General features: G+C 38.4%; 1 protein-coding gene across 1 annotated transcript in view; it reads left to right on the forward strand.

Annotated features, from left to right (window-relative positions):
- The first annotated feature begins 8694 nt into the window (after window positions 1–8694).
- The window catches only part of LOC116104528 (cytosolic beta-glucosidase-like), a 101653-nt gene continuing 97995 nt past the window's right edge, over window positions 8695–12352 (forward strand). The window contains 1 exon segment of the mRNA XM_031391068.1: window positions 8695–8782. Coding sequence (XP_031246928.1) covers window positions 8695–8782 — 88 coding nt within the window.

Consider the following 12352-nt stretch of genomic DNA (forward strand, 5'->3'; position numbering starts at 1 on the left):
CTGGGCTGAAGACTTTTAAGCAGAACCAGTTGACAAAATAAACGAGATTTAAAAATCATTTCAATTACCATTAAAAAAAGGCATTTCTTTTAATTTTAAAAAACTTTTTTATATTTCAAAACTGTAAATATATTTAGTTTTAAATTGCTTCAATATGGAAAAATATTTTCTATGATGCATGCATTTATAGAATAGTAGCAATATACATTTAAGGAAGTAATGAGAAAAATTGAAAATAAAGATAAGAGGTCAGACAGCTTCAGGTTCAATGTCAAACCTTACAACCAAGCCTATGTTTCATCTTGGTAACAGTCAGCATATGAGATACTTTAAATTCATAAAACCTCTCTCTATAGTACAGGCTACAATTGTTTACCCCTAATAAACAATGGTCATTTAGGGAAGGTCAGTTTTGGAATGAATACTTAAGAATAAAAAGATTACTTCTTGTGCTCAGTTTCATATTTTTTCCATACACCACTGAATGCAAGTAGAAATGCATCTACATGCCACTAGATTGGGAATTTAGGGGATAATTCCTCAAAGGAACAATGTTGTAAATGGGAGTCAGTGTCACAAAATACCCTTTAGGTGCATAATGAGATAAATAGATTTCTGAGGTTGGCTTGGGAATTAGAAGCATAATGTAAGAGGCAATGATGAGTTTCTGGGCAGGTGACACATAAACAAGGCTTATGAAACATTACCCATTTTACATTGGGATTTGCCAAGCTAAAGCTTTAAGTTTCCCATAGCACCTATGAATAATCATTTAAATATAGGCTTTGAGACTTGGGGAAAAAGTGCATTATTTACTCTAAAGACAAAAATCTTTCTTGGAGTTATTGCAGTCCGTCATGCAGATGCATAACTGGGGAACTTAGAAAGTGCAACATTTTCTCTTGATAGCCCATTACTTTATACATCTCATAAATTATTACCCAGGGCTAGGGAGTACTCGCAGTTAGGGGCTTACACCAGTGATGATGGAACCGAGTGCCAGGGCACTCCTGATTTTTCACAGGGTGAAATTCTGCAGAATTTTTTCTTGGATTTTTGCCTCTGATGTTGTGTGAAGAAGAAGAGGGAGGAATAAGTGACAAGTACTCTATATAGTCTTTGGTTTGACTGTGGCTTAGGACTTGGCAAATTTTGGCCTACAGAAATTCCTGCCACCAGCTGGCTTGCTGAAGGGAGAACTGGGCAGTTCTAAACACAGACATTATGCTGTTGAGGTTAAATACCTTTGTAGGATGCTCCCAGCATTCTCTCCATGGCTCAAATAGAGCCTAAATGCAGCCATACTAAAGGCGTGACCTGGTTGGCTTGTGGTTTACTAATGACTTTCCTCTTGTTTGAAGAGAAAAGATACAAAATGATACAGAAAATGTTTGTCCCCATGTTGAATTAGAGACCTGGTTTCCTTGGCAAGGGATGAGTAATTAAATTAAATTATGACTACTTATTCAAATTGATGATGTATCATTATTAGTTTATCCTATTAAGCATATTTTATGGAGATTATAGCTTGGTTATAGACAGGTGAATAAAAAAGATCACTTAAATAAAGCCTAAGGGACAGAGGCAGGCACATAACTATGATATGAAATGACAATGTTTCACAATAAACATACTATTGGGGAAGACTGGAGGAGTGTCAATGCAAGAGTACAATGTGTGATTGATTGTGGTGTCTAAATAGCATCTGAAAAAGAAAGGCTTTTAGTTTTAGATTAGTTTAGTTTTCAGGGAATGACATAAGAAGTGAGTATCAGCAAACTAAACATTTTGAAGAGAAAGCACAGAACTATGAATCTTTGAACAGCCTTTGGGGAAAGCTACAGTCATGGCCCTGGAAGTAGGCCAATGGTTTTGAAATGATAAGCTTTAAAATTTATGTAAATTACTTGGAGTTCTAATTGTTTGGAATGTTATTAAAGACTACATATGGATAATATTTGCAAAGAGCATCTGGGAATAGATGTTTTGAGAAGTATCTTGGATGACATTTTGCACTTGGATTATGATTTGATGACTGGGCGAATGTTGGGATCTGAAGCCGAGTGTGTGGAATACATGCAATGATGATCAACATCCCTGGCTACTGAGTTCATATGAGAGTCATGCGCAGTAGGTATTTGGTGGTAAAGTCCTCATAAGTAGAGAAAATAATTAGGATCAGTTCTATGTATTAGAAAAATGGAGGCCTGGAAAAAGATGTCAGGGCATTGGATGAAGTAGATGAGGTAGATGATAATGATGAGCTCTTGAAGTTGAGGGCATGGGACAAAAAGGACACAACAAAAGAATGGAAACGTCATTGATGGAGAACCAGAAAGCCATGCTCATGGTGCAATTTGGGCCATAAAGGAAATAGAAAAAGACAAATAGGTAGCTTGTGATGGGTTTTATGATATTTTCTTGGCTGATGAGATTAACTAGGGGTAAATGCACTAATGAAGCAGGTTTGGGTGTGCGAAAGATGATAAATACGTTATAGGTTCAATTTGGCTTTGACGATCCCTCTGGGGGATTCTCAGTGTTTAGGAGGGAACTGAGGATTCATATCTCCTTTCAGGTTAGAGTTGCACCTAGTCATTGTGTAAAGCATATGACTGATGTGATAACTGAGAAAGGATGCTTGTAATGAGGTTGTGTAGATAAAAAAGAAGAGGAAATCATAATGTTTACATTAAGTGATATAAAAGAGTTAGGTAAACTTAGAAAGCACCCTTGGAAGGTCATTTTAAAATAATCTTAGAGTGAGTAGCAAGAATGTTAGACATATTCTAGTCCAGTGGCTAATGTTTTAAGGCAGCAGCTAGAGTTTTCCAGATTTACTCCAGAATTCTCATAGGCGAGGGACACAGATGGCCCTACTCTGATTGAAGGGGGAGCTGGAGCGTATTTGGGCCCATCCACTTAGAGTTTCCTTCTTCATTTCTCCTTCCCTTCATGGTAACATTCCTCATTTCTATGAAGCATGGTTTTAACATCATCAACATACTTTTCGTATTTTATAGAAGCTTGATGGGATCAATGTTGCACAAGGAATTAGGGACAGAAAGAATGAAATGATGTGACTGGTTATTCAAGTTATAGGCAATGGAAGGCTATGTGATCTTCCAACACAGTTGTTCAGACATGTGAGCTCAAGGACAAATGGACCTTTGAAGCTGGAGTAGTCAAGAAAGGAGTTGCAGAGTTGGTGGTTTTAGAGAAGGTAAGACATGAGAAGCTAATACAACTCAGTTTCTTGCCTCTTTAAAACTCACAGTTATCATGCTCCACAGAATCAACTAAACAGGACTCTCAGGGCCCCATAGAATCTGAACTCCCTGATTAGGGAGCCTTTATGAGTTTGAACTAAGTCCTCTGCATATATAATATTGTGGTTGTGTAGCTTGGTGTTCTTATGGGACTCCCAATAGCAGTGGTGAGGCTGTCTCTGATTTTGCTTGATCTTGTGACCCTTTTCCTCCTCCTAGGTTGCCTTGATCATCTTTAATATGAGGGTATGTGCCTAGTCGTTGTTACTTGTTGTGCCATGTTTGGTTGATATCCCTAGAAGGCATTTTTTTTTTTTTTGTCTTTAGAGTAACAGAGGAGGAGTGGATCTGGGGAAGAAGGGAGTGGGAGGGGGCTGGGAAGAGTAGAGCAAGGGGAAAGTGTTTATATGGGAGATCCGCCCCCAAAACAAAACAACACAAACAATTAAACAAAACCAAACAACCAAACAATCAAACAACAAAAGCCCATGAACTGGTTTATACAGGTTGGACACAGTTATAAAATGTATCTTTCTAATATTTTAAAAGCAAAGTCACTTGGAACATATGTCACAACACAATTACTTCTTACATCCCAACTTAATTCCCATAGTGATAGAAGTTTGAGTGAAACAAGTTGACAAGTCAATGCAAAGAACATTAAGTAGTAACCTTCATTTTGCTGTAGGCAGCGCTTTGGTACAGTGCATTTGTTATAGCAATTTGCTAAAGGGATGATGTCATTGTAAGGTCATTTCTGCAAAGCATGCGCAGTCTTTTTTTTTTTGCTCATGTATACTTATCTAAAAAGAGGCTTCTAAAGGTTGCCCATGGAACAATCCTTTATACTGCAAATTACCATATAGTGGAAATGATTTGTAGCTACCACAACTGGTGTCTAACAAGAACATACCTCAGAAAATTCTGTATTTAGGAAGTCATTTGAAGACATTGGCAGAAGTCTGTCAAGACTGAAGACTAACCCAGTGATTCCAGGGAGTCTTCAGAAACTGACAGTTGACTTATAAACCAAATGAATTTCAAGTTATTTCAAGTACCAGTGTTGTCACCAGGGCATCCTGTTCTTGGCTCAGCACGCTGATAAAAGGTTCAAGATAGCACTCACTCTTGAAAAGATACTTATGGGCTATACACATTTTAAAGTGCATTTTATTATACCAACTCTTTTGTTTAGAGAAAATCCATTGGCTTGCTATTAAGTGATCTATTTAATAGTGTCAATAAATTCTAAAACTGGAGGCTTGGTATTATAATTTTGGATATTTTAATGGCCCAAGTTATCTAGTTCCTTGACCTTGGCTCACATTTTGACCTTTGTTTGCTTTAATAGCTGAGAGACACTTTGCAATCAGCCACAGAGTTAATGTATTGGATATGTATTGGCCCGTGACATGTGTGGTACACATGTGAAAAGTTCTTCAATAGGATAACTTATCAAACAATATTTGGATAGATAGACTAGTCCTATTCAACCTAACAAAAATGTGGACAGTTGCAAATTTGGTAGGGGGATTCAAATAAAATTCATTTCCTTTCAGCCCCAGTGGACTCAGCTGCCATATTCACCAGGCTGGCTTCAAACTCACATAGCTTTGCCTGTTTCTGCCTCTCAACTGTTTGAATTAAAGGTGTGCACCACTATGTTGGGCTAAATTTAATTTCTTATAAAACACTTGACATCATATACTTATTTCTTTATATTAACTATAACTATATAATCACTCTCTAGAAAAAAAAGATAAGACTAGTCTGAAAACTCTTAATATAAACAGACGGAGAGGGAACTGGAAAGATTGCTCAGTGGGTAATGTGCCTGCCATGAGGATGTGAATTCATATCCCTAGCACTCACACAAAAAGTAGAGCATAGCAAGTTCAGATTCTGGGGGCACATTGGCCACCCAGTACAGTTGAAATGGGGAATTACAGATTCAGTGACAGACTTTATAAAATCAGGTGGAAAAGCAGTTCAGGATGACACTTGATGCTGTCCTCCTCAATTGCCTGCAAGGGTGGGCACACAACTGCATACATGTAAGTGTATGTACACTGCCCCCACACACGGCGGGGATTCAATATGCAAGTATTTTGAAAAATAGGAAAACTAATGATTACTGGCATCACTGTTTCTGTTTCTACTGGCACAGGAAGGTTAAAAAGCCAATATTCCTTTTTTTTTTTCACTCATGAGCAATGTAGTATTTTTTTAAATAGACTTTTAAAGACTTCTCTTAGTTGAGTCACAGAAATCTTTGTGTGTTTGCTCCACCTTAGTTTACCTGCTACAACTGGTATTGGCTGGGAACAACCACATGGATCTGTGCACTCAATGTAAATACTGTGATTTTTTTTTCATAGGCTCATGGTTGGTGCATTGGCTAACATTGAGCCCAGAGTTCTGTGAAGTGTGTACTCACATACGTCACAGAGAGGATTATGGGATTTCAAAGGAAATTCCCATTTTTGATAGTTTATTCATGTCTTTACATTTAACTAGCATTATTTAGTATTCTGAGGAAGAAGTTAAAAAATACTAGAAAATATTTTCCTCTTAGTAGCATGAACCATTGTGCTTTCTCTGAGTCTTACAAGTAGACTGCCATCTCTTCATTTGCTTGAATGTTCTCGCACGGCTGTGCTATTACTTCAAGTGGACCTTTCCATGAAAGGTTTTATTTCTCTGCTCCAACTCCAATTTCTATTTAGAAACGTGATTTGATTAGAGTGTGAAAGTTTAAGTGTTTGTAACAGGATTCAATTAAAATAGGTCATTCTTGGGGCTTGGAAAATGGTAACTGGCCCTGGGCAAATTGGAGCGAAAGTTATAAAATTCAATTGGATGCATCACAACATTTAACATCTTTAAGGAAGACGTTTTGCCTAATAGATTCAATTTAGAAATATTTAGTGTAGGTCATCAGCTTAAGGACCTAAAAATGTGTGTGTTTGTTTGTTTCTCTGCTTACTTATAACTTGGATCAGGACACCTGGGCTTTGATTGACAAAATAAACAATTTGCTGTGGGACCTTGAAGAAAGTCAGTTAGTTTCTGTGACTTTATCGGTAGGTTAAAAAGGAGACAGTAATATTGGGGAATAATGTGCTTAGTGATGTTTGCATAAAGGATGCTTTGTCATTGTAAAGTATTATTGAATATTTATGGTCTAGCAGACTGAGCCAAATGGCCAGAGGGGAAAAAACAGTCAGATTTATGTAAACCTTGTTCTGTGTTCCTGATTCTTCAGGATGGGTGCTCTCTATATATGAGTGAATAAATAAATGTTACAAACATTATTTTAAATCTTGAAGGAACATCAATATCATCTGGGGTGTTAGCCAGGGCACCTGACCTATGCTGTTGAAATGAAATGTCCTCCTCTAGATAATGATTTCAATCTCATAAATATTTTCAAAGCCAGAGGCGATGATGGTAAGTAATGTTTTCTTAGAGTTTTGTGTCTACAAATAAAGGTAAATGATATCTTTACCTAAAAACAACAAGAAATGATTGTCTCTCATCCATGGGCTTGCTCTGAGCACTCTTATACTGAGACTACATATCATATACATCTCTTGTCCTGTCTTAAAAAAAAAGTGTTTTACTTATCCTCTGCATAGTAGTTTTATCATTTTATTGGGAGAAATCTGAAAAAAAAAATAGCTGTAAAGGATTCAACAGATCTTACTGAGTCTTGCAATGCAGATGTTTTAGAACACAAGAAGGTGACACAAGGTAAGAGGACCGTAAGTGACGTGTTTAGATTGGGTCACTGGAAATTCAAATGGCTTCAGTCAAAGAATTCATGAAACAATAGGCTGAAAGGAACTTGCTGTGACATTTTCGGTTCCCCTACCTCTCCTAATTAAGAACTTATCGCGCATCTTCCAGCATACACAGACCTGGAGCCCCATCCGTACCAAGTGCAGAGCTGTGTGTGGGATGATGGCTGCTGCCCTCCTTAGGCAATGGGCTGTGACTCACTGCCACCTCAAGTTCGGCTATTAATTTCTATGATCCATTGATTCTGAAAAGCATTTTTTTTTCCTGTGAGACAAAAATGATACCACAATTGCCTGATATTGGCTATCATTAAATGCATTTTATCATACTGTAAATATATTATGAATCTATTGATGGATTGGGAACTGAATACACACACACACACACACACATACATATACATGCACACACACACATGCACACACGCCATACCACATACCACACACACCATGTCATGTTATCATGATGATGGCAGACAAATATCAATAATATCTGTCTTTAAATATAAATGACAGCTATTGTGTCAGATATTTCATGCCCATCTTTATAAAATCTTTCGAGGAAAATATAATTACTCATTATACAGAAATCGATATAGATTCCAAGAACTTAAATTATCCAGAATGAATTTGTGTTTCAGAGTTATAACTACACATTCCCGTTTAGACAAATCAGGAATTCTTGTCTTTTGATGTACGATCTAGCATGAGCCATCTTTGTTTATGTCAGGCTCCTCAGATACTCACTCCCCCCCTGACCTCACTAACCTTTATATTTTTTTTCATGGGAATTGGGAGCTAGAATTTAAACCAAGAGTTCTGCTCATATCTGGAGCATGTGTCATGGTACTTTATGAATGATAAACGAAAGAACAAGTGACCCCTGAGTGCTATAATTTTTCACAGGCAAACAAACAAACAAACCAAAACAAAAAACCCCAAGCTTTCTCCCAAGCACACAATAAAAAATGCTATTAGTCTGTATTATGACTATCAAATTTACATCAGTAACCCAGAAAGCCTATGCTAACATGAAATTATTTAAAACAAGTTGTTCATATTTTACTGAATAAAAGAATTAATCCACCCTGCTCAATTCCTAGAACAGATTCAGAGTCATGTTTGGGTTTAATTGTATTACACAATGAAAATCCGTGATTCGTGGCTGATAAGAAGACAGTTGCTTAAACAATTTTGAAGTTGATTTGGTTTTGGAATTGGGCCAGGCAAGTTCCCAGGAGTTGAGGTTTCTGGTAGTGTTTTATATTTTTTGAGACAACTGCAAGTAGCTGCAGATCACAAGCATTTTGTGATTTTTCAAGTAGCAGGAGAGGAGAGAGTTAAAAGGTTTAATTGAATTTTGTGGAGGGCAGCAGAGGGTTGAATGTAGAGCATCTTTTGCATTTTAAACATTGATATGTTTTCCTTGTCTTGAAGTTATATAAAAGGAGAAGAGGAGTATCTTTCCACACCCCCATGTGTGTATTTTTTTTTTCAAGAAATAAAATAAAGGTCACTGAACCAAGCATTTGCTGCTCTCTGGGAGAACTTTATATTGTGTTTTGTACTGGGACTGCTTTACCTGCCTCAAAGCTCTGGATCAGAAAATATGTACCTCTCAAAGTATGGAGAGGCCAGAGATGGAGAAGTACCGACCTTACAGGAATCGAGACATGAGTAAGCAGGATGCAGTGGGCATATCTAACAGGTCTGGTTGGTTACCAAATCTCCAGGAGTGCTATCCTGACTCCTCAAGCTAAGTAAGAGGATGCTCCCAAATACTCATGACAGTTATATACTACCTCCCCTCAGGTTAGTTTATCGGTTCTTGTCAGACATCTAGTAAATTCATACATCTAGTAAATTAGGAAGATCAGCAATGACAAATGCTCTCATTATGTCAATGTGGAAACTGAGATAAAGGCAGTTGAATGAATCTCCTAAGGTTATAGAGGGTACTCTATAGACGTGATATATAGACAATACTAACTGAAGGGACACAGAGAGTGCTTTGCTCAGTCACATATGGCTTAGAATTTTAGCTAGCTCTGTGATGGTTTCCAAGTCCTTGGACTCAAGGAAACCCTGGTTTCCTTATATTTAAAAGATGGAGGGAATGGAATTATTATTATTATAAAGCATGTGACTCAGTTACAAAAGTGCATGCCTATTATGAGAGTTCAATAAGTGATATGCTACCATTATCAGGGTGTGTTTTCCCACTGTGCCATTCTGTCCTCCCAAATGAGGCTCTGATAAGGACAGCAGCTATCAGAACCCAAAGCCAGCATATGGCAAAGCAGTGCCTTAATGGGTCTAAGGGAGAGTGGAAGGTTCTTTGCAAAGGCATAGAGAAAAGTCTCTGACTACACAATCTGATCCCATACATAAATAACTGAATTCCGAGACTTAATTGAAACTTAAAAGAATAATTATGAGAGATCAGTACAAACCCAAGCAGTTAAGACAAAGAGCTGCATATATTATACAAGACTAATGGCAATGACGAAGGGGCCGTGAGTCTTCCAGCCATCAGAAATCATGCAATGCAAGTACAGGGGTGGAGTGTGTGGAAGGTTAAGCCCAGCAGGTTTGAAACATTTCATCTCACTACTTATCTCCTTAAGAATGCATTCCTCTTCTGAATTATGTAATTAGCTGTTGTGATGGTTAATAGGATCACGACCCTAGGAATGGAGAATCACCTGGAAGACACAGCTCTGTCTGTGTCTGTGAAATGTGTTCCTAGAGAAGCTTAACCGAATGTAGGCAGTGCCATTGTGTGGACTGGGCCAAGGTTAGTAGGAGAAAGTGAGAACTTCAAGATTATCTCTTTTTGCTTCCTGACTTTGAGTCCAGTGTGGCCAGCTGCCTCACACCATAGCCACCATGCCTCCCCCATAGTAATGGGCTATACATGTAAATTATGAGCCAAAATAAATCCTTTCTTTTTTGCCATTCTTTTGTTATTTTTTAATTAGATGTTTTCATTATTTACAATATCTCCTTTCCCAAGTTCCCCTCCAAAAAAAGCAAAAAACAAAAAAACAAAAACAAAAACTAAAACAAAAACAAACCACTGTGCCCTCCCCCTTCCCCCTGTTCACAACCCCACCCCCTCCTGCTTATTGACCCTGGCATTTCCGTACACTGGGGCAAAGAACCTTCATAGGGCCAAGGACCTCTCCTCCCATTGATGACCAACTTGACCATCCTCTGTTACACATATGCTGCTGGAGTCATTAGTCCATCATGTGTACTCTTTGGTTAGTGTTTTAGTCTCTGAGAGCTCTGAGGGTACTAGTTAGTTCCTATTGTTGTTCTTCCTAAGGGGCTGGAAACCCTTCAGCTCCTTGGGTCCTTTCTCTAGTTCCTTCATTGAGGACCTTGTACTCAGTCCAATGGATGGCTGTGAGCCTCTACTTCTGTATTAGTCGGGTATTGTCAGAGCCTCTCAAGAGACAGCTATATCAGGCTCCTGTCATCCTGCACTTGCTGCCATCCACAATAGGGTCTAGATTTGATGATTGAATTTGGGAAGGATTCCCAGGTGGAACAGTCTCTGAATATGTGGCACATCTACACAATGGAGTACTACTCAGCTATTAAAAACAACAAATTTATGAAATTCTTAGGGAAATGGATGGATCTGGAGAATATCATCCTGAGTAAGGTAACCCAATCACAAAAGAACACATATGGTATGCATTCTCTGATAGGTGGGTATTAGCCCAGAAGATCAGAATACACAAAGTACAATCCACAAACTACAAGAAACTCAAGAAGAAGGAAGACCAAAGTGTGGATACTTCGTTCCTTCTTAAAAGGGGGAACAAAATACGTATGGAAGAAATTGTCGAGACTAACTATGGGGCAGAGACTAATAAATCCTTTCTTTACGTGACTTTTGTTAGGAATTTTGTCACAACAGTTAGGAAAGTAACTGTTGCAGTAGTTAAATTAAAATTGTGTTCTTTTATTCCAGACACTGGTATTGCCACAGGTAGGACTCTCAGGACACAATCATGAAAGGAACCTTGTTTTGTTTCCAATGTCCTTCTATGCTGGCTTTTCCATCTACTTCAGAAAAAAACACAGGTGGTGATTATTGCTCTTGTTCTTTGTTCCTATTGGGTCTATAACCAAAATATAACACACTCCCCATTTTTGTTTCTCTGAGCCTGGGAAGGCCACAGATGTCATTGGGATTGGGTTTTCACACTACTGCATGGTCTACTTAGACATGATGGATTGGGATCTAACAAAATGGGAGAGGAGGGTGGAAAGACAGACAAACCAAGGACTTTGGACTTGTGTTCCCTTTCTTCTGACTGCAGGGGTTTGGAAGGGCCCTCTGCTGAAAGCCTCTTCTTCAGCTAGACAGCCACTGAAAAACTGCTATTTTCCAAAGGATTTGGAAACCAGTTCTGCGATGCATCCTTTTATCTCTATCTTTCATGGCTTCCTCCTGGACAAAGTGCCCTTGTTTACAGCAAACTTTTGAATACAGTCTGTTCCTTCTCTTCTTCCTCTTCCTCCTCTTCCTCCTCCTCACCCCTTCACTTCTCTCTCTCACAATCTTTCTTTCTCTTCTCCTTCTCTCCTCCCATTTTTGTTTTTAAACTCTCCTGAGTTATCCAGTTGGAGTGGCATTTCTTTTCTCCTGACACTTGGGCTGATACATATCACCACTGTAGGGTAGCAAAGATCAATTCTTGTTTTGGGATTTAAAATAACTAAACCACATAATAGTTAATAATCCAGATTAGATTGTTTAAATTTCTTAGTCCCTTTGGAGGAGGGCTCCCTGTTCTTCTTATTTTTTGATGCAGACTATGGTTTCCTATGTAGTGAAAGGTGAGATACCAAGAAAGAAGCTTCAACAGAGGTCTAGGCTACCTTTCTAAGCTGACCCTCCTCTTTTAAAAATTTTTGTCCTCTAAAGTTGGGGATCATCCTAGTTCCTGAGATGCACATTGAACCATAATCTCAGCATTGTACTTTCTCCATCCACAGGAATTTAGTCACCTACAAAAGATAGCTCCATAGCATAAGTCTGACCTGATTACTGGTTTTCACAAATGCCACCATGCCTTGAAACAGATTTTTTACTGGTGATATTGAGCATCTTCTCTTGATATAAAATCATTGCAGATTTAGACTTTGCACAGAAATCACATTTGGGGATCCTTATAGAAGACTGAACATGAAGTCATGTAGCCCGTGTGGTCCTCTCGCCGGGAAGAAGACACGCGGACACTAGGTTCCTTCTGCAGCAACTGT

This window comes from Mastomys coucha, unplaced genomic scaffold, assembly GCF_008632895.1.
Source record: "Mastomys coucha isolate ucsf_1 unplaced genomic scaffold, UCSF_Mcou_1 pScaffold22, whole genome shotgun sequence".
Lineage (NCBI taxonomy): Eukaryota > Metazoa > Chordata > Mammalia > Rodentia > Muridae > Mastomys > Mastomys coucha.